General features: G+C 46.9%; 1 protein-coding gene across 1 annotated transcript in view; it reads left to right on the forward strand.

The window, feature by feature from the left end:
* LOC144168075 (uncharacterized) overlaps positions 1–16,751 on the forward strand; it is a 34,762-nt gene extending 18,011 nt beyond the window's left edge. The window contains exons 2-3 of the mRNA XM_077697157.1: positions 3,282–4,285; positions 16,575–16,751. Of these exons, the coding sequence (XP_077553283.1) occupies positions 3,282–4,285; positions 16,575–16,751 (1,181 nt within the window). The remainder of the gene's footprint in view (positions 1–3,281; positions 4,286–16,574) is intronic.
* The last annotated feature ends 10,725 nt before the right edge of the window (positions 16,752–27,476 follow it).

Here is a 27,476-nt window from a genome sequence, read left to right on the forward strand (position 1 = left end):
TGACACACTTTTATTTGTATAGTTTAACTACTTGCAGGCCGGATTTTGTTGCGTCTCTGTGGGCATTACTTAGGCAAACGGAAGCATATTACTGTACCTTCATAGTGCCTTTTTTGGCCAGTTGATTGCACTTTCTATCACGCACTCCGTGATATCTCAGACCGGAAGAGATATAGTGCAAAAATATTGTTAAATGCCATAAATAAGGGCGCGTTACAAAGGTCACCGCGGAATTCAGTAAGAGTGATAAACGTAATTTTTATCGGTCGTTTCTAGAAAGCCAGGAAGCACGCATAAACTTCGCCAACATGCATCCTGTCTACTAATAATCGCACCTATTCGCAGACTGTTTTTCGTGCAATTTTTTGTTAACTGCAAAGAGGTTTTTAACAGGTTGTTTAGAAGTGTAATATTTCATACGCATGAGTAATTTTTATTATAATTTTCAGGCTATGAAGAGAAAGAAGACACAGACAACGTGCAGTGTTCCCGACTGCAGCACAAATTACAAGAGGCAGCAAGATGGGTTCAAGTACTCTCTGTTTCAAGTGCCTAGGAGATCTTTGCTTCGACAGCAGTGGCAAGAGCGTCTTCCTATGAAAGGCGGAGCACTGCTCGAAACAAGTTCAGTTTGTGAGCTACATTTTGCCCGTAAGGATGTGATGCGGGATTGTGTTCATACTGTTTGTGGAGGAGAAGTTGGAATTCCACGTGATCGACAACCACTTGCTGAAGGTGCCCTGCCTCTGGCCAGCTCACAAGACCAACAGCGGTCCTCATGCATTCAGCGTGGGCGACAAGGCGCAGTTCAAGTTCCAGCGCTCGGTGCCCCTTGTTGAGAGAGCGACGGCAGCCCGCAAATGAATTGCTATTCTATGAAAATAAAAACTAGCGAAGAAAGCACTTATGATGCACATAACCCACCAAAAACATTAAGAACAAACGCCGAAGGCTTCGCAATGTGTCCTAATTTTCATCAAGAACTACCAGAGGAAGATCGCGAGACATGCTCGCGGGGAAGTGCGGAACAACTGCAGAGCCTCAAGAAACCAGACAACAGGAACTGGGCGGTGTTGGTGGTCCCTAACGCTGACGGCGTAGTTTACGTTACATCAAGACTGCGAGTAGAGCCTTTTGATTTATATGACGATAAGGCTGTTTTCTTCCAAAGCACAAACCAAGGAATATCGTCACGCACATACGTAAACGGACAGCTACAAGCAGAAAAGACTGAATTGTCTTTTGCGGACGCGGAAGCTGAGCTTCAGCGAGCAGAGTCACCAGCGCTGTGTCGAGGAGCTATGCTCAAAAAAAGACATGCAGGCCACCTAGGCTAGGCTGCCTAAGAAGCTGGCTGCGTCACTGCGCTGCCACAAGCAAGTCTTCTACAGTAACAGCTGCACAAACTGCATTTCTGAAGAAGGTACGTACTTGATGCATTGCCTGAGCGCTGTGCTAAATCACATTGCGGAAATTTACAATAACACATAGAATATTGCTCTGAGCTGGTACCCTTGGTAATCCCGTACACACGGCCGGGACGTTCTCAAAAAAAGCTGCCCAGAAAACAAGGGCACAAAATAAGCAGACAGAGAGCTGGGACGACCTCCAATGAAACCCTTGTTACAATGAGCTTCCAGGCCCGGAGTGGTGAGTCCAAGCGGACTAAGCAGCGTCGGCTAAGGGTCCGCGAAAGTAACTGCGAGGAGAAGCTGTTCTGAACCAGGACGAGATTTTTTCAGCGGCGAAATTTTCGGGAAAATCTGCAGCTTTTCTTTGTAGCCATACGGTTGCATTTCAGGTGAATGACATTTTGTTTCGCTGACTCTGAGAATTGCGAACGCAGACTTTTTACAAATACGTTGAGGACCAAAGTGGAGGGCTTAGATTTCGCAACCACGCAGCAGGTTTCGTAAAATCATTTTCGGGTGAGGCAGGGTATGGCTAAATGTACGAAATGTGAAAGAGAGAAAGAGAAGTCTCTCTATCAAAAAACAAAAAGTTTTGCCGGCGTTTAACATCTTATTCATCCTGCTCTGCTGAAGTCTGGAGATGAAAAAAAAAGAGACCGAGAAGGAGCTAAGGAAAAAACTAGCGTGGGTGTAACGTACGATGGTGGAGTATTTTTTTTTGAACTAGCGTCACGAAATTCAAAATTTCAAAATGAGGCCCATGCCATCCTTTAGAACAAGCCTTGGCGCTGCCGCGATGTAAAGTCCATGGTCCTAGATAACTTTTAGTGGTACAAATTCGATGCGCTCACTTTCCGGAAACAAGTGCGATCTTAGTTTTATGTAGCCACGTATTATAACGTATGTTCAACTATTTCTACAGAAGAACAGTTGTCTGTTATAGACGAGTGTTTTTCCCTCTGTGGAAAATAACCAGGTGGTGGGAAGCAAATCCGAACATACTTTTCACCGCGCAGTGTGAAATGCTGATGTGAGTCACATCAGGGTGCCTCACGCCGGTACTATTACTACCAAGGGTACGTGACGGTGGAGGAAGAATGGCCACCCCGTTAGCATCTGCATGCCACGACACCGTTTTTTGGTTGTTTGTGTCGAAGGGCTACACTGTTTTGATTAAGGGAGTAGTGACACGAATTTTTTGTGATAAGTTTTTTTTCGCTTATGGGTGCCTACTAGCCCACTAATCATAAGATGGCCCATAAGACGGTCAATCGCAGCGTACATAATTATTTACAGCCTCGTTTATTTGTGTCGCTTTGAGTTTTGGCTGAACGAACACCAAGGCGGCCGCCACGACAGGAGCCGCTCGTGACGTCACCGTTCTCGTGGCAACACTGCCTCTGTGGACGCGCGCGCTCACGCTCGCTCGCGCGCCCAGACTGGCCGTGGTCTCCACCGTTGGTCTCCACCATCTGAACGCGCCGGGCAGCATGACGTCAGTCCCAAACCTCTAACGGGATACACACGGCGGAGATGCGTGCATCAACCGCAGCCAGCGCGTTGGCCACGTCAGGGGAACCCTCACGGCGCCAGTTCGGGGCCAGGAGTAGTAGATGGCGTCAGGCTGATGCCGACTACGAAAGGGTGTTCTTTGCGCGCTTTCTGATGCATGGAAAGATTCAAAACGGAGCTAAAATATGGTATACTGCATGATTACTGCTTAAACTTGCTGGAATGTATTTCTAGCCGTTTACACAGTTACCCCAGCTTTGATAGTCCGTGCCAGTACTCCTTTGAAAAGAACAAACATCCCTATCATATAATTTTGTAGAAGCTCTGGTGATACCGTTTCCTGTCTTTTTTGTGTAGGGGCAACTTGCTCATCATGCTTGAAGGCAAGAACTCAGCTCATCCGGCGAAAATACAAACTGAAGCTTGGAGACGCTGCTAAGCGGCGAAAAGCGAGCCTGCACAAAAAGAACCTCCGGCAGAGCAACCAGCGTCTCAAGACACAATTATGGGTCACCAAACACCAACTGATGGAGATGAAAAAAGCCAACCGGAATATTAAGGAACAGGCGTTTGAAAAACGCATCGAGGCGCTCCAGCCGAAGCAGCAGAAAGCCGCATTGTATTTTTTTCGCGCATCAAAGAGGAAAGGAATGAGGGGGATGGACTTCACGCGGGATGTGATTCTGGAGTGCCTATTTATGAACATGAAAACTCCGGAGCTCTACAACTACATCAGAAAAAACAAGATCCTTGTGCTGCCTTGCAAAAACACGCTAAGAAAATATTTGAGCGCATACAAAACTGGATTCAGCTTTTGCACAAAAGTTCTCGCAGGATTGAAACAGCGCACAAGGAACATGGATATTTTAAAGCGCCATGGTGATATACTCGTGGACGAAACCAAGCTATCGGAACACCTTTCAGTGACCACGTCAGCCCGCATAGATGGTCTTGTTGATTTAAGCCCATTTACGACCGAAAAAGAACGAACACTACCCTGCGATCACGGAATGCTCATAATGTTCTCGCCATTCGTCGGAAAATGGACAGAAATCCTGGAAGTCATTGCGACACACAGAAATGTTAAAGGAGACCTTCTTGCGAAAATCCTAATTGAAGCAGTCATTCTCGCCGAAGATGCCGGTCTTTTCGTACGCTTCATCACCTGCGATGGAGCCATGTGCAATCGCAATATGTGGCAGGAGCTAGGAATCGAGGCAACCGCCCAGCACATCAAATCCCGCATTCACCACTCAAAAGATCGCACGCGCTCCCTGCACTTCATCTCGGACTTTCCTCACCTTATCATATGTGTGCGGAACAACCTTCTCTTCCACAATTTCGAGATACCAGATGGAGAGGTGAGTTTTTTTTATGATCCACAGTGCATGCATAAGCATTCAATCAATCATAAAGAGGTACCGTCTGCTGCCTTCCTCGGTCTAAATTTTTGAGTTCACCTGGAGAGGTGGAGCTACACATAGACAGAGGTAAAAATTACTACGTTTCCTGTTCGAGACACAAAATATTAAGAAGGCATCAATGAGGAGTGCACATTACCAACTGAAATAAGCTTTTAGACAAGGTTCAGGTACGGCGAAGCACACAGAGGTTTATACTGCAAAACACTGCCGTGCACCCCAAGTGCTTCCGCGTGGTGCTTTCTTGCGGTGCAGTAGAAGTAACAGCTACCTCTTCCGCAAGTCACGCCCTGGGGGTTAAAAAGAAGGTCCCCTTCACCCCGAGTAGTCCGAGTGGCGCTGGCTACCACCCCCAAGCACAGGAAACAAAAAAAACTTAACATAAATACCCCAGAAAGTGGAGGGGAAAATTGCCCCGCCGGTAGCGTAGCGGTTATCGCACCAGACCGGTATTCTGGAGGTGGTGGGTTCGGATCCCACCTGGCGGGCATTTTTTCTCGCAATGCATGTAGCGAATCAGAAAAATAGGAAATGAGGGGCTCGGTGAAATATGACAGTAAATAAGGGTTGGCAGTCAAGAAAACATCGGAAAGCAAAGGGGAGGTTGTGGTGGGTCATAGAAACAGGTGAATTGTTTGAGTCAGAAACAAAAGTGGTGAAAAAATGCCCGCCGGGTTGAACTTGGGTAGAAATATTTAGGCAGGGCGGCCTAAATCACTGTGTTCTACTAGTATTTGAAAGCAGCGCTCATGATTAAACAGATATACTACCTTTTTATTTGCAGGAAAGCCTCATGTTTATTTCCTCGGTCCAAGTGGCTGCCATCAGACCTGGTACTGCAGACACCAGCGTCCTACTGATGTACAGGACTAAAGTGGCACAGATCGTCGCCTCGTCGCTTTGAATTCGAAGCGTGAACTATATGGGGACGCTAAAGTATACGAACATCATCTACACCTCTGCCTTAAAAAGTGCACGTCAAATGCTGTTTCGAAATGGTGTTGAAATCTTCTTCCCATGTCAAAAACCACAATGGAACAACAATAGTTACATTGGTCTTAGTGGACGCCTGTTCTTCTGTGGACCTCGTGAACACTTCAGGAGACTTCTCTACTATTCGTCGCGAAACGCCCATGCATCGCCATTTGAGGAGGGTAATGCCCGTTATGATGAGCAGCTTGCGTTTCAAGCAACGAGCTTCGAAGCAATGAATGGTGCCCTTCTCGCTTTCTGAGAAAGGCCCATGTAGGCAAAGCAAGTGAAAAAACGACGGATAGCTTACGCTCAAACCAAACTTCGGAGTCTTCAAAGGAAAGCAGCAAAAGCAATGGGTGTATCTCTAGGCCTGGATTAGCCGTGAACATATAGCCAGCAAACGAATGAAGCCTTTGAACTCTCCGATTATGTCGTTCTGGTGAATGAGGTAAAACGCAAGTTGAACGCCTAAAACAATTGAGAGGAGAGAATTCAGTTCCCAACCTTGGCGCCGCATTCTTGGTCCGGCGAGAAAATCATGACGTTTTTTTGCGCGTCGGAGCGGAAGGGGCGTGAAGCAGTGAAAGTGAAATCGGGTGAAGGCACTTTAAGAACGCGGCCAAAAGAAGGCCGCGTGATCAACGAAGCATCAAGTCATCAATAATTCTATTTCTGAGGATGAGTCAGTCTTCTACTGCCTGCCTGGAAGGAAGGACGTTCTGAACGGCCGCCAAAAACGCCTTTTGCTGATGAACCTCAAAGAAATGCACCACGAGTGGAAACGAATATGCAATCTAAGGTGCGGCTTTTCGACATTTGCCAGTTTGCGTTCCCCCCACTGGGTTCTGGCTGGCGCCAGTGGCACACACACCGTTTGTGTGTGCATGGAGCACCAGAAATTTTAGCTGATGCTGCATGCTAGTGGCCTTAGTCACAAGCGAGAAGAGCTGTTGGGAACAACGGTGTGTGATCTCGATAGTGCGAAGTGCATCTTTGGGAAGTGTGGCGATTTCCCGGGGACTATGTACGCCGAGACACTTCACCGAAGCCTCGATGTTTTTGCGCAGTGAGCAAAGCGAACTCCGAGTGCAACAGTAGATTGCTGGTATTCGCTGCACACTGCAATGTCCACCATTTGATTAATAAGCAGCAAGCTCAACACTTGCGAGCGCTGAAGGCAAACCTCAGCAAAGAAGGAGGCAATAGCAGTGATTGACTTTGTGGAGAATTATAGCTTTCTATTTGAAGATGCACCTAAATGAACTGAAGGTCCACCATTTTATTAATAAGCAGCAAGCTGAACACTTGCGAGCGCTGAAGGCAAACCTCAGCAAAAAAGGAGGTCAATAGCAGTGGTTGACTTTGTGGAGAATTATAGCTGTCTATTTGAAGGTGCACCCCAGTCTTATCAGTGGGAGAACACGCAAGCCACCATACATCCAGTAGTCGTGTACTACGCTCAGAATACACCGAAGGTCTGTCTGTAATGTCTTTGCTATCATTACTGACTGCTTGGAGCACGATACCGCATCAGTGTCAGCATTTCTGCTCGAGCTGATTGAATGTTTGTAGAAAGAATCGCCTGAACTAAGAGCGATTCGCAACGTTAGACAGAGCCTCTTCACAGTACAAAAACAACAAAAAAAATCAACTCGTGCCACCACGAAAGTGACTAACAGATGCAGGCCTACTGGAACTTTTTTGCGACATCCCACGGCAAGAGTGCGCGCGACGGGATTGACGGGACACTTAACCACCTCGCAGGAAGAGCAAGCCTTCAAAGGCCTTTTGAGGACAAAATACAGACCCCGGAAAACCTCTAGTTGGGCAAAAGTTCATTGCTATCAACCAGGGATTGTCTCTCGCCAAAATATTCCAGTTACACCCTAGGAAACACACATCTCGCCATATTCAGTATGTCGGAAAGGCAGTCCGCTGTCCTCAACGCTCTAGTACAACAGCAAACCACATAATGTCCTTATGTCGCACCTCTTAGACAATTCCCCAGCATTGTAGTTCTGCCAGAGCAATTAAATGTAGGTTGCAGCAATCTTTTTACATTATGTTTGTGAGGCCTATGGCTTGCCTAGTTGAGAATTCGAGTCTTTGTGAGGCAAAGTTCTGTAGCTAATATTTAGTTGACGGTGAAGTACGCATGCCCAAACATATTTTCAACTGTACCTTGCACAAGAAAATGTTGCAAACAAGAAACAGTATTGACTGCGACCGTTGAAAATCAGATCTGGTATTCCTTTCCTCCTGTAACATGGAATCAATCACCAAGTCATGGTGGATAACATATTGCAGAAATCATAAAGGGCATAAAAATGAACAGTTCTTTAAAACATAATTAAAAGAGATTCTGTAGACACAGGTTTTAGGCACGCGTAAGAGTCTGAGCATTAGGAATCGTCACATATCCACTGTTACTCATTTGTAATCGACCTATATATGCTGTGCATTATTTGCAGTCATGCTTTATACACTTTTCAAGAGAATTTCTGCTGTTTGTGAACAACAATGGGGAGTGCGGAGTCCTTTTTGTGGCGGAGGCTCCGAACAGACAAGGTTAGAACAACAATATAATCTTAATTCAAACGTCCGCATAGTTCTCGAAGGGTCATTTCAGTTTCCACAGCAGAAAACCAGTTTTGGTATTTTATCGTGGCGTCATTTAATTGTAATACGCTGTGGCTCACAAAAAGTGTTTTTTAGGAGAAAAACCAACCCCCCTATTCTGAATCCCTCCTTCACTCAAAGTGCTTCCTCCACTCCGTCGAGTGGAGGATGCGGCAACACCTCCACTCGAGGTCTCCAAGCATTTCAAAAACGGGGTGATGCCGTCCCCACCGTCCCTCCGAGGAAATCCTACGTTTGGAGGGACCCTCGAGATAACAGTTTCGGAGGAGCAGCGAAAGGCATCAGGGGGCGAGGTTATTGAAAATTTTCATTCAAAAATAAAAGTACGCCTAAAAGGTATAGCGAAATAGCGTTTTTATTTTTTTTACGGAATTAAACAGGCACGTTAGGCGATATTACTTTCTGTGATTGAGCGGGGCACAAGAATGACACTAGAGAACTGTTTCTGGTCTGGCCACACTGCACAATTCTGTTTTGTTTTCGTGTCGGCTGCTCCGCCAATTTTGTTGCGTGCTTCTGTCTCTTGACAAGATTACCATGAGTGTCAACGCCCCCGCTCCGGATGCGAGCCAGGGGAGTGAAACTTCCTATACTGTGCATGGGACGCGATATTCGCTCGCAGCGCCGTACAAGCCCCTGGTTTTTGGAGGCGGTACTAAAAACTTGCGGCGCGTTGCAGGCATGCACTTGGATACGCCATCAGCTGAGCGATGGGGGGGGGGGGAGATTTAGCTACAAATTCAATTGGGACGCACATGCAAGGTAAATTGAGCGAGTGGAACATATTAAGATGGCCAGCACATGACCTTGTTCCTGTTGCGCAACCCGCCACATTATTAAAGGGGCAATTGTTTCGTTCTGATTGATGAAGTTTTGCGCGTCCATTTCTTTTTGCACCACTTGTTCTAAGTGCAACGTTGTTTTGTTTTTTTAGTATACACAATCGAGACAAGAATAGAGAGCAAAGTTTTTTAAATGTTTATTGGCAGTACCATTTATACAGTAAAAACACAACTTTATTATTTTACGCTTTTAGCCGAATATAAAAGTGTATGGCACATGATCGCATGCTAATAAGTAGGTATCCAGCCGGTGCATATCTATCCAGTGCCTTGTCTGTCGAAGGTCCGCGTAGTCTGTGCTGGTGAAATGGGCAGGACACAGCCGGTAGCTACTGTAGATCTGGCGAGGTGGTAAATGAGCCAGGTCCCGCCTAATCGCGCACTGCAGCCAAACGCGAGATCTGGAACATCAACAAGCACGGGTGTATGCTTGGGTTAGAATGAACACTATCTTTATTGCTGCTTTCAGGCGCATATATGATAGTTTTGAGTGAAAACTGGCATCTGTATTCGAAATAAACGTTATCTGATATATTGCGAATCTTTCTTTCTTAAAGTGATTTTGGTTAGAAAGACGACTTGTGACAACCCCAATGGTAAGGCAAATTTTTATTCAAAATCAGCCTTTATTATTAGGAGACGCGGATACGTTTTTCTAATTGTGCGATCATGATGTTCGGCGGCAACTTCCCACCTTTCCTCCTATTCCCAAATACATTTCAGCAGAAAAAAGCAGCCATCCCACACCAGGGTCTCTAAACAATTATTCATGCATATATACTTTTTCGCACTACGTATTCCTCAGGTATTTTTCGGGCCCTGCAGTAAACTGGTTATGAAAACCTTATTTAAAACCTTTAATAAATTACTAGCACAGGTTAAACCTGCATGTCTAATTATTTAACGGCTTATAGCCGTCTCTGCGTTCTCGTGAATATATCGTTCTTGTACTTAAAGCCGAAACTCGAAACACGGAACTGAAATGTAAATTATAAATTATAAGTGGCGGAATTTTAGTTAGGATTGTATTATAAACATATACAGTAATTGCTTTTTGTATATATATATTGCTACAAATTCATTCTGCTATATGCCGTGGATTCACGTGAAGATAAAATGCAGAACACACAATTGAAATGCACTAAAATAGTTTATGTAGTCACTACTCAGTCAACACAGTGCTAACTACACGATATGAACCTATGGGCCCTCCCTTTGAGCGAAAAGTGTGTGCGAGATGGTTTTCTCCAGCTGTGGACTTGCTAGGCTGATAATAAAAACCATAACAATAATACTGATAATAATTACAATAATCACAATGATAATAATAATAATAATAACAACAAAAACAACGCATTCTACGAAAACACACTAAACGCAGGTAATAAAAAGGTAATAAAAGCAGTGTGGACAAGCTCACACTGTTTTATTAATTATTGTATATGTTGCTACGAATACATTTTGCTGCATACCGTGCATTCACTTAAGCCTCAATGCGAAACACACGATCGAAACGCTATAAATAAATAACGCACGTATAAAAAAACCTGTGTAGCTACTGTATTCATTGGATTAATTGCCAGATGCTCTGCCGCGCATTTAATGCGTAATTCAAGAGGCAAAGAAGACAATCAATGTAAAAAATAAATGGTGCGCGTGTATGCTTTCTTATATTATAAAGCTACTGCTGTAACCGCATCCTGCTATTTCGTGCAAGCGTAGAAAAGCAAAACGAGCAGCATGTAGATTGTACCTTTCTTCCGCCGGGATCCAAAAGAATTTTATGCCGGCCTGGATTGAAGAATTGATGAACTCAGCACAGGACGATCTGTGATGACGGCGGGAATCCATTCAAGCGTCTGTTTCGATAAAACCAACTTTCCTGTAGTAAGAACGGCCTTCGGAACACCGTGGATCGTAGCATACGTTTGGGCGCGAGAAGAAACGCCCCTTTTCAGCGGTGCGAAGTAGAAAGGTGCGGTTCCCGTTTCTCACTCCGGGTGGCGCTCGTATTTTCGCAATCTCGAAGTGCAACTTTTAAGTTCACTTGCACATTCAAAACTCCGTAATTAATAAGTAACCTGCTAATAAATATAAAATGGAACAACAACGTTCAATTATTCACGTATATAGTACAGCCCCCAAACGTTAGGATCGCTGCAGTCATGGGACAGAAAAACGGCGGAGTTGCATCTCCCTGTGCGAGCCTCGATTTCGAAGGTAGCGATAGGGAAGGTGCTGTAAGGCGGTTCATTTTCACGCCTGACGAGCGCGAAATGGGCCGCACGCTGGTCATACGGTACCGCGACATTGTCGAGAGCAAAGAGTCTAGAAACTTCGCGAACAAACTGAAGGATCAAGCGTGGGAGAGAATAGCGCAGGAGTACAATGCACAAGAGGGATGCCAGTAACAGTCACCCAACTAAGAAAACTATGGGACAACGAAAAGACGACCTGGAAGAAGAGGCAGGCAGGAGAGAACCGAGAACGATTCGCCACTGGTAAGTAGCTCATCGTTTTCTCTATTTGCGAAGTTCGATTTACCACGGCGCGCTGCCCATGGACAGAGGAATGGGGAAGAAAATCTTAGCTTCGACAACAGCGTAATATGTGGCATTAGTGAGAGCGGCGAGGCTTGCATGCAGTTGGATACCCCGCTATCAATAATAATGTAATCGCTGGTGGCATATGATGCATTGTCTTTGCCAATAACATTTAGAAAAATATGTTCACGGCGCCGATTCTCTTCTCAGGGTTAACTTCGAGGAACTTCTTGCTTTTCTCTTGAATTCGGGATTTTTAAATCATGCCCGCTGTTTTTTTTCACTGCAGGACATTCTTTTCCGTACCGCCGCTTTCTGCACGATGCTCAAAGCACTGCGGCGCGCTTAGCGGACGCGTATGTTTCAAAACATTGCCACAGTTTATGTATACTTGTATGCGACACGGGTTACAGCTCACGAATGTGTTAAAATTGCAGGAGCGTCGACGAGCCGGTGGGATAGCGTAGAACGATCCCACAAGTGCAAGTCGTCTGCGAGGCTATTCCCGCAAGCGCGTCACAACCCCTTTTCGCTAATGATCAGCCCCGTAAATATTTATTGCAGGGACAGCCTAGCAGACGACTCGAGCGGGCGGGATCGTTCTACGCATCAGAACTACTCTTGCTCCTTCCGCCGCTTGCCGCAGTGATAAGGCACTGACTGTCCCACCAGCCGTTCGTACTCCGGCGATATAATTGAAACATCCGCCGGCTGTCAAAGATAGGGTGCAAATATGTCTGAAGCGTGGCAAACTATAACCATGCAATAATTGCAAAGATTTAGTTGCAGCAGCAGTGTCATGCTATCCGAGGTGTGTGCATGAATGCTGCTTACTCTACCGCGCATAATTTTAGGCTGTAAGGCAAGCCAACAAATCACGAATATTAATTGATTAGTTATGGGCCAAGTAGCTGAGATAAGTATGACAACCTAATTTAACAGATGTGACGAACGTCATTACCTGGTTATGTATTGAGTGTAAATTAGCACCGTATTGTCAGGTGCGACCACCAGGCACCATTGTATTTATTATCTATGCATTGCAGATTTTTGTGGCCAGCGTAGCCTCTATGCTCCATCCACAGCGGTGAAATGTGGCCCCTTAACTGCAAGGACTACACACACGCAGTCATAAAAACAAAAAAGCATACATTAGAATAAATAAAATGTTCGAACTAATCTTAAACAAACAAAAACCAGATTAAACTTGGAATAAATGAAACTAAAAGAACAAAATAGCGTAACAACTTTGCGGAAACACAGCATTGCTTCGCCAAATCACCGCAAAAGTGTATTTGAATTCACCTCCTACAAGCAGTTACTCCAAATTAAAAAAAAACACCCAAAGATAAAGGTGGTGTGGGTAGAAAACTACTTAGAGAGGTATGATGAAAACAGAAAACAAAAAAAACAGACCGTTTCTTTTTATGTCACAAGCAGCAGCATAAACAATGGGGGGAAAAGCAAAAGAAAGGTTGTGCCAACAACTACGTTCAATTGGTTGCACCTGGACATTAGGACAACTCCACTCAGCTTTTTTGGACAGAAAGCGGGATGTCGCTGAATCAAATGTGAATGGACGCACTATGTGACTCTTGTGTAATGAATACTTTCCGCACAATAAGTTTTTTTCGTTCATTTATTTATGGTGTGGGGTCTTGTGCGTTTCCCTGTCAACATAAATTGAATTGGTGTTACAGCTAGCTGCTACTACACCAGTGAACGAGCATTCCTTGATGCCCCCTTGAGGGCAGCAGGCAAAATTTCAAAGGCTTTTAAAAATGTGCATACATATGTGAATCGTGAACTTATTGCATGAACTCAGCAATCTAAAAGAATGCCATGTGTACAAGTGCAGAAAAAATACGTTTGTCTAGAACACTTGTTTTTGTGAGGAAATATCTATACATTAGTGATAATTCGCATGCACTCATTACATCTGCAGGCAATCTACCTCGGACCTGCCGTCCAGTTTGCCCAGGTTTGGCGCGAGTCGGGGCTGCTAGTGTGCACCTTGACACACGGGTGGAAAACCCAAATGACAGTGATGGTGGATTTTAGGGTGAGGCAGTGCTGTCACTGCCACCTGCTGCCATTTTTGAAGCCATGGTTAATCATGGGTATGCCAGTTCGGGTGAGTGCAGGGGTCAAAGGAAGTTTTACTAGCAGAAGTTGTAGGAAGTTGTGGACGCTGCTAATGGTGGCTGGATAATAAAGGTGCTGTTTTGCGGAGTTTTCTTCGCAAATGTGCATCATAAACTGTAGGGGGAACAATATGACTAACCAGCACGAAGGTCAAAGGGCAAGCACTCACTTTCAACACAAGTTTTGTTCATGGAAAGGCTACGTACTGATTGAACTTGAAAGTCTGCGTGCTACAAGGAACAGCACTGGGGCTAGCAGATCAAGAGCAGAGCTTGTTTTTTATGACAAACGAATTGTGTATGTGTACTGAAAAAAATCAAAATAAGGAATTCAATTCCTCCCACTGACCACGTGCATGTACAACTGTAAAGTGTGGAAATAAGCAATCTGTGCTCCCTAAAAAATTTGCTGCCTCGTATTCTAATACATGCCCAGAAACTTGGACATCTGAAGTTGCATTGTTACCCACTGACATTAGCTGAGGTGCTTCAGTGGCGCCTTACTTATTGTGCAAAAGGTGAACTTCAGTGCCTTAGGTTGCATGAAGAAGCACTACAGTGGTTGTGATCATGACGGAAAGCTACATTCATATCACTCACTTGGAAGCAGTATCTGTTAAAGATTGTAAGAAGAGATTAGTGAGAGGTACACGTCAACATATACTACGTAAGTGTCACAGGCTGTTTCGGCGATTCCTTTGAATGAAAACATAGCTAGATGCTACCTAAGTACTTAAACCTGGAGGAGAAAAGAACATAATCCATAACCAGTCAACGTCGTCGCTTTTTATCAGGGACACTCTGTGCCACTAACACCTAAGGTTTGCGAATTGGCCACTCTGAAAACCTAGGCCTTGCTGATGCTTTGTCCATTCCCCCTTTAAAATTATCTCTAAAAGGCATAAACAATTTTCACTTGGAGTGCAGTCGGTTTAAGAGCTGTGCATTTATTGCGTTCACGCTATGCAAGTGTGTCATTTGTGAGTGAGCGACTGCATAAAAGAGCCTTCTCTTTTTGCCATCATAATGAACTTCCCGAGATGTTGCGATGCAAAAGAGATGTACTTTTGATACATTCACATGTACACTGTTTCACATCACCTGAGAAAAAGTGCCCCTCCAGTGCTCTTCAGGGCAAATATATTAAATACATGTAAGGAAATTCCACTTCTGGTGCTAATGTGAGCAGAATTTGGGGAGGTGGGCATTTGTATGGGGAAGAGGTTCAGAGCACTTCCCTGTCTAGCATGGCCTTCACCCTACTTATGGCGAATAAGCTGGTGCTTGCGAGTCAGGACTGTAGTATTTTGAACAAAAGCAAAATATAAAATATTTTCTGCCAAGTTTTGCAGTTTGATGAACCACAACCATGCCTTGGCCACAAAATATGTTGTAATAAAGGGCTGCAAGGTAAGCTACACCAGCTCAGTATATCACTTTCGCGGAAATCTTATAGCACTGTCATAAAAGTTCCTCCCAGTTTTTAAAATGCATGAACTGTGAACGAAGTCAACTTTCGTGTTGCATTCACTAGCCATTTATATACCGTTACGAATGTAAGACTAATTCCTCTGTGTAGCGCCCTTGTGCAAGAACATTTCTTCGGAGTTGTAGCCTTGCTATTCTAAACCATGCCCCAACCGTATTTGCGAACACGCTCTTTGTGATAAAAACACACATGAAAGGTCGCTGTTGTAACGAAAGTATTTTAGCATAGCAGAATTGAGTATATATGGACCCCTTAAGCACAACTTGAGGCAGGTTAGAAGTATCTATAATTTTATATAACTTCATTTTCATAAGTGCTTCACGCACGAAGAGTTTTAATAATTAATGCTGTGCGATGTCCAGAACTGCGAACAATTTATGTGCACCTTTGCAATCACAATTGCCGCATGCTTGGACAAACAGAGGTATAGGTGTAATTCTGGGATACAGAAGCTTTGCAAGAAGTATTAGTTGAAGGTGGGGCTTCCGGGCGGTATGGGAAAAAGATTGTTTCTGCCTACACTGCTAGATGGCCTTCCAATTAGGTGTGTGCTACAGTTTAGCTTAATCAGTTTTGCAGCTTCACTGATATCAGCTTGTAATGGCTTTTCTATCTGCATGTTATTGCAAAAACATAAATGTACTTTGTTGCTAGAAAATCCTCCTTTGGTGCTCAAAATAGGTCTCAGTGGCGAAACGATAAAAAAGGGAATTAAGAAGTGCTCGACTTAAAACCACATTTCTCAGGAACCATAACTAAAGTAATTATTTTAAATCAAAATAAAACTAAAATTTGAACTGGTTCGTAAGTTGAACCAGGGTCTTCTGGAATACGAGATCGACACCGCAGTTGTGAACCACCATATCTCGATAATTTTAACGAATTAACCTATATGTACCAAAGGGGTCCAGACCTTCCACTAAGGAACATTTTTTTCACATACACGCAGTAATACTGGAGGAACGTCATAGCACAGAAATTCCACAAGCAGGAATTACATCAGTAGCAAAGCACACTCCCACTAATTGAGAATGTGTAAAAACAAGATTGATAGTCCAAGCAACCCAAAGAGAGAAAAATTCTCACAGAGGGAAGATGGGGAAGATGGCAATGAAACGACACAAGCGCACCATTGGACATGTGTCAGCGTAGTAGGCTTTATGTTATTACTTCGCACCAAAATGCATCCTGCCTTCTATGCGACACTTGTTTTACAAATCAATCAGTATGGTGTATACAAAGATACACTCTGCATCATCTACAGCAATCACAGCTGCGAAAGAATGGAAGCACACACAGCAGTGCAGATCAGTTTCATAATTAGGCCGTAATGCTTTCGCCATCGCTATGCCACATGGGGAGGTAGGTCTCCCAGAATTTTTTGTTTCAACCAAATGACTGAAAATTTTTGCGTCAGCTGTTTAAAATACCTGCGTTTTGCTTATGCAATGAGACTTTCCATTTGCATTGTTGTGTAACCTAACATAGGCTGAGCTTTTGCTTTACGCAGAAAGCTGGTACCTTGTGCAGTGTTACCTGGATGTGCCGTTCGCCTGCCACTACAGAGGACATGGTTTTTGTGTTTTGACTTTGCAGATGTCCCAGTTCTACAAGCTTCAACTGAGGCAACAGCGCCTTTGCCTGGACCGAGCTCAAGGCGTGATCTCTTCGCAGTGCCTGTGTCCCAGGCAACTTCTTCAACCGCAGTGGCTCCTCCTCCCCTGGTTGAACCATCTGTTCACCGAGGCGAAGCAGAGTGATGGACATTGCTGAGCCGTTTTCTGCTCGAGCTGCTCGGCCGAGTGCGGCTGAAAATCGCATTGCAGCCATGGAGCGGGTGCTTCAGGCAGAGGCGCAGACCCGGGCTCGGGGAATCGAGAAGGAGCAGGAGCGACGGCAGGAGCTGCATGACCTGGAGGTGACAAGACTCAAGCGAAAATGTGTCACGAACAGTGGAAGCAGACGACTGAGCGCAAGACAGCCCGCCTTCAACTGGAAATCAAGCAGACGCAGCTGGCAGCACTAAACAGTCAGTTGGATCTCTAATTGAACCCTGTCTTGTTTCAGTTGATCCCTCGTTTAGCCTTTTGTATTCACTTCTCACAGCACTGTACACTCGCCACAAGGATGTCCTGCGCTAGCATTCCATGGACAGAGGCCTGGCTGGCTCTTACATTCGTTTCAGTGAACCCCGTGTGGCGTAATTTGTTCTTGTTATGCAGTACAGTGTGTTTTTTGTTACGTTTTAGTGTCAAACTTTGCTTAGTGTCTTGTCAACGTTACCTGTTCCACATAGGTTGCTTCATATAGTTGTACTGCCGTAGTGCTGTCGCATGGTTCATTACACTGACTAGGGCCTGGGCGCCTGTTACAATTTTCAGCGCAAGTGCAAGTTTCACTCTATGTTAAGTTGTGAATTGCAGACTTTTTGCCTTATATTGAGTTGCGAGTTGCACTTCTTTTGCCGTTATATCAAACAATGCTCTTCTTTGTCACTTTTTTCTGCTACGCTTCGCTTTTTTTGCTTGTAGAAAGAGTTCTCCACTTGATCAGTGTTTGCTAAATTTGACACTGCATTTTCTATGCAGTTGTAAACTGAGAATTTTGTGTTCACTTCTGATGGTCAATGGGAGAGGCCCTCGTTCTGCAGTGGACCTTAGCAGGCTGATGATGGTGATAGTGATGTGACGAATTACGTTAAGTTTGACAAAACACGTGCCTCAATTTCTAACATGCACTAATTTTTTGCCTGGTGGCTGCTTGGCTGTGCTGCTCATTTTACTTTTCAGGCATGGCATTTTGCCTCTGCATATGTAAACCAGCATTCAGGCATAAAATGTTTGTTTAGGAGTGAGGATACCACATAGTATTTGTGGCAGTTGGATATGCTGCCCATGTGGCTTGTTTAGAGGAGACACCGTATGAATCGTATTCATTAGCAGGTTGAATGAGGGCAAGGAAAACGTGTAAACGCATGTGTTACCCCACTGAACCAGTTTATGTGCCATTTATGTCTGCAGTGAAAGCAAGATTCCAGCATTGTCTGAGTGAAAGCGTGATTCCGGTGTTAGTGCAAATGTTGACTAATACGAGAGATTACCCTGAGCAGCATCTTTTATACAACAAAGTACTGCTGATTTTTTTCCAAACATTTTTCGGTAAACGTCCGACCGGGTGCAGGCACATTGTTTTGAACGATGAAAAGATGTGCTCATTCATGTTTTTAAATAGTAACCGTTTCTGGTGTACACAAGTCATAGTGAAGCTATAATTATAACAACATGTTATGCCGAAGTTTTTGTCAGCTCTTGTGCACAGCGGTGAATGAATACTGAGCGATTTGTTAATGCAAGTGAATATAGGCACACGTTTTGGGACTGTCTCGAACTTTTCACCTCGTCTTGTCGCAAAACAATTCTGGGTTGGAAACACTGTTTTGTGTCACACGTGAAAACATAAAACACAGCAAAAATGTCTATAATAAAATATGGAAGATGTGTGAACATGCGTTTGTCAATGAAAATTCTTGCAGCATGTCGCACTCCTGCAGTATGAAAGTTAAGATGCTCAGCGGAAGGCCCTGTCTATGAGCGTCGCCCTGGCACGTGCTCCATTCAGAGTGTCCTCTTGAGGCGTAGTTGCTGGCTGCTGGCACCTTTGGTGCTGCTGCGCAGGCATAGTAGGTGGCTTAGGCTCCTTCCGCAGAATGGCAAGGTCGTACAGAGCTTCGCAAGCGGTCATCAGTGTCACGGAGGTTTCTTTCTTGAGTTTTAGTCCCATGTTTAGGTACAGAAATCAGCGCTTTCACACTGCAAAGCCCTCTCGATGCTGTTGCGGGTCCGGATGTTGGAGGCCTGGTACCTGTGACAAACACATCTCTGGTAAGCTTGTATTTTGCAAAATTTAACCGACAGTAGGGGAAGTCGTGTTCGTCTAAATTCTGTCTTGATATGTTAAGGCATGCTATATTTCGGTACGCTATGTACCGGGCTAGGGTGCATGTGCCCACGAAAGACGAAAACGAAGTCCCACGCGCCAGAGCGTGCAGCTGACTGACGCCATGGTTTAGGCGCAGCCAGCGGCAGGATTCGTTTCTAGTTCGTGCAATAAACGGCCTCTAGACTTGACCCTGGCGACGAGGATGACAAGTTTTTAGAACTGACGCATGGTACTACAGCGACATGGCTACGCACGGCTCCATCGAAGAGTTTTCGGGTACGGTCTGGGCTTCGTGGTCGGAGCGGTTTCAATTCTACTTCGAAGCCAACTGCATCTCGGAGGACGCTCGGAAACGTGCCGTTTGCTGACGCATTGCGGACCGTCTAGGTACGAGACAGTAAAAGCACCGGTGGCGTCTCAGAGACCGAGTGAAGTTCCATTCGAGGAGATCGTCTCCCGCCTGCGAGACCACTTCGACCCCAGGCCTTCTGCTCGTTTCCAACAACGCGACCAGCTACCAGGCGAGTCGATCAGGGCTTGCGTCGCCGCCCTAAAGACTTTAGCGGCGCAGTGCAATTTTGGCACACCGGTGTTGGCGGACGCAGCGCAAGGAGAGGGATCGGGGCCGCAGGCAACAATGCTCCCCCTCGATGTCATGTTACGCGACAGATTTGTTTGCAGTTCCCAAGATGCCTATTTGCAACAACGTCTCTTCGCCGAGAAAGATTTGACGTTGCAAAAGGCGCTCGACACATCGCTGCGCGCGGAAAGTTCCAAGTTGCAACAGCAGCGCATCAAAGGCAGCGTCTCAGAGGTGAACAAAGCCGGCGGGAAGGTGCCTGGGAAAAATTCAGCGGCGCACCAGACATCGGACAAATGCTGCTACCGCTGCGACGAGCAGCACAGCCCAGATTCCTGCGCTCATCGATCATCACGTTGTCGTTTTTGCAGGAAGGTTGGTCACATTGAGAAGGCGGGCATAAAGAAAAAGGCAAGAGACCACAAGGCTAGACCTCACATTGGTAAGGTACACGCCGTCCATCCACCTTGTACTTGCGATACCGAGCCTTGTCATCAAGCCCAATGCTACGACCTCAGTCATGTGTTCGCTGGGTCTGTGCCTCAAAAGCACGTGGTCGAAATTCAAGTTCACGGTGTGAACCTAGTTTTCGAAGTGGATTCGGGAGCATCGCACTCCATCATCAGCGAAGACACATTCCGCCGTGCTTGGCCAAACAAGCCACCCTTTCTTCTGTACACGCCTGTGGCTCTGCGCACGTGGTCGGGGGAAGGCCTCCAAGTACTGGGAACGGCTGTTGTCGAGGTGCAGTATAAGGATACGACCCAAGAATACGGTGATTATGAATACTCCTGGATGCAACCTTTTAGGCCGCAACTGCTTCGAGCCGCTAGGCATCAGCATCCGTGGCATTAACCTCCTAGCCTGTGACAGCAGCATCAAGGCTATTCTGGAGGGGTTTGGTTCAGTTTTCGACGACAACCTGAATGACTACAAGGGGCCATTGGTTAAGCTGGAGCTCAAGGACTCGGTATCACCGTAGTTCCTCCGTGCTCATCCTGTGCCGTTTGCACTCAAAGAGGAAGGAATCGAGGAAGAGATCGATCGGCTAACCAGGCAAGGCATCATCGAAACGATACAACACTGCGAATGCGACACTCCCGTTGTCATCATTCTGAAGAAGGACGGGAGCATTCGTCTTTGTGGAGACAATCGAAGCACTGTCAACGAGGCATCGACAAAAGCTTCGTATCCGCTAACCAGTGTAAGTGAGGTGCTGGCAAAGCTCGAAGGCGGGAACATTTCCTCGACATTGGACCTGACCCAAGCTTACCAGCAGCTCAAGGTCACGGATCAAAGCCGCCGCTATTTTGACGATTAATAAGTCCAAGGGCCTCTACCATGTCAAGAGGTTGCCGTTTGGCATCTCGGCAGCTCCTGCCATTTTCCAGCGATGCGTTTCAAAGGCGTTTGCGCGTACCTGGATGACATCATAGTTACCGGTTCGACGCAGGAGGAGCACAATGAGCGCCTGGGTTTAGTCCTTGCAAGATTACAGGGTCAGGGTCTACGAGCCAAAATGTCGAAGTGCCGTTTCGGGCTGCCGGAAGTTGTTTACCTCGGACATAGGATTGACGCTAACGGAATTTCAGCGACGGACGAGAAGATTAAGGATATTAAGGAGTTGCCGGAATCTACAACAAAGGCTACACTGCAATCGTTTCTTGGCATGATTTCCTCTTATGACCGGTTCCTGGAGCATAGCGTCACGATTGCCAGCGAGCTCTACCAGTTACTCGCCAAGAATGTTCCTTGGAGATGGGAAGCCAAGCATGCCGCAGCTTTGAAACCGCTCAAACAGCTTCTGCTGCAGAAAACTGTGCTGGCTCATTACAATTCATCGAAACCGTTGATCTTCTCCTGCGACGCTTCTCCGTATGGCATTGGCGCAGTTCGTGCCCAGAAAGACAGTCAAGGCCGGGATGCCCCCATTGCTTTTGCGTCCAGAACTCTAGGGCCAGCCGAAAGGAACTATTCGCAACTGGACAGAGAAGGTCTTGCTGTGGTTTTGGGGGCCATTAACTTCCAGCAGTACCTGGCAGGCCGGCACGTGATTATCTACACGGACCACCAGCCTCTACTTGGGCTTCTGAGTCCCGGGAGACCGGTACCAGTGGTTGTGTCCCCGTGCATGAATCGCTGGTGCATGAAGCTGGCTGCGTACGAATATGAGCTCGCGTACCGCCGCGCCAAGTTCTATCAAAATGCAGATGTCCTTAGTCGGCTTCCTCTGTCATCCACCGATGATGAACCATGGCCTCCCGCTGACGTGCTCTTGACAGAAGCACTTCCCAAGAATTCCCCACTATCTGCTCAAAAGATAGCCTCATTGACGCAGGAAGACCCGACGCCTCGTCAAGTCTACAATGCGGTCCAAAAGGGCAGGATTTGTGACCTAACTGCGGACACCTTCAAACCTTTTCGTAAAAAGGACGCCGAGTTGTCGATACTGCGTGGTTGCCTGCTTTGGGGCTCACGGGTTGCGATACCAACGGTGGTTCGACTTGAAGTTTTGAAGCTTATTCATGCCGGTCACAGAGGTGTGGTAGCGATCAAGAGGGTCGCACGCAGGGGGTCGCACGCTGTATCGGTGCGATAAGATAGACGCGAATGCGCGCCTTATGTTTGCTAGGCACGAGGCGTGCCCTTTCTGCTTTTCCCCTTTCCCCCAACCTACGCTATATAAGCATATATTCTACGGCTGAATAAACGGATTTGCATTGCGTTCCAGAAGGCTGCCGTGTCTCGTTCGTCGTTCGTCGTTCATCGTCGCGAGACGATACATGGTGTCAGAAGCGGCTACCAGACGAAATGGAACTTCTGAAGCCACCAGACCGACTGCGCACGACCGGCGATACAAGCAAGAACTGGCAGCTTTTCAAGCAGAAACTGGAACTATACCTCACAGTGGTGCAGCCGCATGACAAGCCCTTATCGGATGCTGCGAAAACGGCGATGCTGCTGAGCCTTGCTAGGGAGGAGGCCATCGAAATCTACAACAACTTCGCATTCCAAGAAGGTGAGAACAACCAGAACTACGCGGCCGTTGTGAAGAAGTTTGACGACTACTGGGATGCTCAGAGAAATGAAGTGTACGAGCGCTACATCTTCAGGAAAAGAACACAGTCGGAGGGAGAAACCTTCGAGCACTTCTTGCGAGATGTGAAGAAGCAAGCGCGGTTCTGCAACTTTGGGACTTTGACCGACTCCATGATTCGCGACCAAATCGTCATTGGCATAAACAGCGACAGCCTCCGTGCGAAACTGCTACGTGACAACCAACTTACGTTGGCGAACGCGGTACAACTCTGCAAGGCATCCGAGGCAGCAGCCATCTAGAACGAAGCATGGGTGACCAAAGAAAAGTCAAGTGCTCCAGATGTGGCCGGCTTCACAAGCCGCGACGCTACCCCGCATATGGCAAAACTTGTAGGGCATGTCAGGGGAAAAACCACTTCGCGGCCTGTTGCCGCAGGACTGAACAAGTCGGTGAGCTAAAAAGCGACGACGAAGACTTTGACGTCCTTGATATCGGCGTCAACAGCGTGGGAAGGCAGCGAGACTGGATCGTGAAGACGGGCATCAGCGGCGTACAAGTAGCCCTCAAAGTGGACACTGGATCCCAGGCGAATCTTCTTCCTTTGTCCGTCTACAAGAAGATGCAACCGAAGCCGCCCCTCAAGCACAGTCGTTCAATTCTGCGGTCGTACAGCGGGTGCGAAATCAAACACGTTGGTGTTATCAGCGTTGAAGTGACCATTGGTGAGCAGTGCAGCGTTAAAGATTTTTTCATCGTCAAAAAGGGCCGACAGGCATTGCTGGGCCTGCAAGGAAGCGAGCGGCTGGGTTTGCTGGCTCGTAACGTGGACTTGGTGGCGGCAAACAGCTCTGAAGAACTGGTGCAAGAGTTCAACGACATTTTCAAAGGCACCGGTTGCGTGCAACGTCAGTACAAAATGAAGCTTCGGGACGACGCCATTCCCGTGGTGCAGGCAGCTCGAAGGGTTCCGTTGGCGTTGAAAGAGCCTCTGCGCAAAGAATTGGGACGCATGGAACAAGCCGGCATCATAGTCAAAGAAAACGAACCAACAGACTGGGTGAGTCCCTTGGTTATCGTTAAAAAGAAAGACGGGACCCTTAGAGTATGCATGGACCCGAGAAGAATCAATGCATGCCTAAAAAGAGAACATTACGAAATGCCGAGCCGCGACCACATAGAAGCAGAGCTGTCCGGCGCAAATGTATTCACTCGCCTTGACGCTAAGGCCGGGTTTCACCAAATCCCTCTCGACGATGAAACTTCAAAGATTTGCTGCTTTGCCACCCCTTTTGGCAGATACAGGTTCTTGAGGCTGCCGTTCGGCATCTCGTCCGCATCGGAAGTTTTTCAAAAGATCTTGTGCGAAATTTTCGACTCTCTGCCCGGCGTTCACGTCTATGTCGATGATATTTTGGTCTGTGGGGAGTCACGCGAGCAGCATGATGAGCGCTTAAGGGCAGTGCTCGAAACAGCGAAACGGGCGGGCCTAACCTTCAACGCCGACAAATGCACAGTAGGCGTCCAGGAAATTGAATTTCTGGGTGATGTCATATCTGGTGACGCTATCCACAAAGGCACGGTTGGGTTTGATTCCGTAAGACAGATGTCTGTTCCCTCGGACAAGCTCGGGGTGCAGCGTTTGCTCGGTGTCGCAAACTATTTTTCAAAATACATTCCTTTTCTGGCCGACAAAACGTCAGCATTGCGCAGCTTAACGCAATATTTGAGTGGACACCTAACCACGCAAAAGAATGGCAAGAAATTTGCGAAGCTCTTTGCAAAGGCCACTGCTGGCGATATTCGACCCAACCAAGGAAACCAAAGTGACGTCAGATGCGTCAATGAGCGGAGTAGGTTCGGCACTACTGCAGCGTCATGACGATAACTGGCGTCCGGTGGCATACGCATCGCGTACGCTCACATCAGCTGAACAGCGCTATTCTCAGATAGAGAAAGAGGCACTGGCTACAACCTTCGGGTGTGAAAAGTTTCATGACTTTATCTACGGCCGCAAGACGACCTTAGAAACGGACCATAGACCGCTAATCGCAATGGCCCAGAAAGCGATAGGTGAAATGCCACCCAGACTACAACGGTTTTTTCTGAGATTGCTAACATATGACTTCGTGATGCAATACGTTCAAGGCAAGCAACTCGTTCTTGCCGATATGCTGTCGCGGGCGCCAGCTGACCTCCCTGATGACACGCCGGAAGGAAACGACGTCGAGGTCCATGCAGTGAGTACTGTAGCTGCTTTCGTCAGTGACAGCACGATGAAACGGCTTGCCGAAGAAACGGAAAAAGACTCCTACTTGCATGCGGTGATGGAGCGCCTCCGTCGCGGTATGCCTATCAATGGAGAGCTCAAACCATTTGAGTATGAACTTTCTGTCGTTCAAGGAATTCTACTGAAAGGGAGCAAGGTAGTAATTCCGGAAGCCATGAGGAAAGACACGCTGCGACGCATTCATCAAGGCCACATGGGCCTCGCCAAATGCAAGGCAAGGGCGCGAAGATTTGTATTTTGGCCGCAGATCAATGCCGAAATAGCCAATCTGGTTCGACCATGCAGTGTGTGTAGGCGATATGCATACAGTCAACCAAGCGAGCCTCTCATTATGAGACAAACACCAGCCTTTCCATGGCACAGAGTAGGCGTTGACTTGTTCCAGTACGGCGGCAAGTCGTATCTTGCTGTTTATGATGCCCTTTCAAATTTTACAGAGGTGGAAGAGCTGCTCGACACTTCATCGGAGACGGTCGTCGCCAAGATGAAGGCCATATTTGCGAGATATGGAATCCCCGCCCAAGTCTGCAGCGATAACGGACCTCAGTTTGCCAGCCGCGAGTTCGCCCGGTTTGCAGCGCAGTACGACTTTGAACACGTGACCTCGAGCCCAGGCTTCCCGCGCTCGAATGGACTGGCCGAAAAAGGGGTTCAGGTGATAAAACGAATAATGAAAAAAACTCAAGAAGCGCAAGACGACTCTTGGCTCGGTCTCCTAAGCTACAGGTCGACACCTTTGGAAGACGGGCGTTCCCGCGGAGAACTGCTGCAGGGAAGTCTGCTGAGGTCAACTCTACCAGTCTTCAGCAGCCAGCCATCGCTTCCACTGCTAGAACATGTACAGAACGACCGGTCAAGAGGCCCCCTTCCACCACTCGAAAGGGGACAGGTGGTGCGAATCAAAAAAGGATCGTGGGGTGCAAAAGCGAAGGTCATTAGAGAGGTTCATCTGATGTCCTACCAGGTTGTTACGGAAGACAACCGATTCCTCCGCAGGAACAGGCAGCATCGCTACCGACGAATGAACCTTTCAACCAAGGCAGTTTATCAGACGACGAAGACGACGGCAGAATACATGAAGACACTCTATCAGGTTTGCCTCTACTCTATCAGGTTTGCCTCTAGCGTCGTGCCAAACTTCACAGCAGAGCGCAGGCCTGACTACTACGCAAAATTGCACACTTCCGCTACGAAGATCGGCTCGACAGAGGCAGCCCCCACAGCGTCTTCGATATGATTCGCAGTTCAATCAAATGCCCTACACCATCGGTGTCCCGCTTGTTTTCCTTTAAGGAGAAGGATGTGTCGGTGCGATAAGATAGACGCGAATGCGCGCCTTATGTTTGCTAGGCACGAGGCGTGCCCTTTCTGCTTTTCCCCTTTCCCCCAACCTACGCTATATAAGCATATATTCTACGGCTGAATAAACGGATTTGCATTGCGTTCCAGAAGGCTGCCGTGTCTGGTTCGTCGTTCGTCGTTCATCGTCCCGAGACGATACACACGCTATGCCGCTGGAGGAAAGTCAATAGCACCGCAGAGGACCCCCCCCCCCCCCCGCCCGCCGACGACGCCAGTAACGTGGGCCCGAGGCTGACATTGCTTTCCCATTTCTCTGAGTTAATTTTTCATGTGTTAGGGTTAATTTAACTTTAGCTGCCGTTTACTTTGCTTAAATTCCTTCCCGTTAGTTCTTTTTTCGTTTACGCTTTTTCCTTCGCTGCCGCCGTGCGTTTTCCGCCCAGTTTTTGCGTGTTTTGGCCGTTTTAAACGGTTCTTCCCACGTGGCGCTATCTCTGCGCCGGTTGTACAGGCGCGCTGCGGTGGCGGGATTTTCAAACCACTGCTTGTTAATTTCACAAATTGGCTGTTTTTTATCACTCCCCGTTTATTTCCGTACACTTTTGGCCCGTTCCCTGCACTTTCACGGCGGTCCAATCGGCTTTTATTTTGTTTCTATTTTTTGCCACTTTTATTTTTAACCTGTTTTCTTAGGTTTTGAGGTGATGGGAGGGTGGTGTCGGCCTCGGGACCACTGGGCGTGCGGGGTTTAGGTGCAGGGGCCAGGTCCGCACGCGCACAGGCACGGGGTCATCCGGTGAAATTCTAATTTTGGCTTTTAAAGGGACAGACCACCGATTTTTGTCGCGTGTATGTTCTCTAGCTCATATGAAAGCCAGCGTTTTATATAGCCCGGTAACCACAAGCAATTTTTAAACAAACTGGCGGAAATAATTTTAATTTGGCAACAAACTTCCTGAAATCGGAAGGGTGGCGGTTCGTAGTGTCGAAACTTGACACTACAATATGTGTCCCTGTCACGTGACCTGCAAACCTAGCAGCTACTGTAACTGCTGAAACCTTTATTTACGTACTAAAAACCTTTTAACACAAGTATTTGTACAAGCTTAAATACTATATGTATTTCTAAACATTACTTTGAAAATTCTAAAGACACGCCACCCGCCGCCGCTGGGTTGCTCTCAGTGTGGCTAACTGAGCCACCATACCCAGAATCAACGGCAGCGTTCAGTAAACAGACCCAGCGAAGGAGCTTTGATGATTCTGTCTGAGTCAGGGGCGTTTTTTCTGCCAAAATATTTGATTTCAGTCTCCAAATACGCCAACGGCAGCTTAAAAAAAAAAAGTCGC

The sequence above is a fragment of the Haemaphysalis longicornis genome, unplaced genomic scaffold (genome assembly GCF_048455015.1).
Source record: "Haemaphysalis longicornis isolate Haplotype H1 unplaced genomic scaffold, Haemaphysalis longicornis Haplotype H1 scaffold_2, whole genome shotgun sequence".
Taxonomy (NCBI): Eukaryota; Metazoa; Arthropoda; class Arachnida; order Ixodida; family Ixodidae; genus Haemaphysalis; species Haemaphysalis longicornis.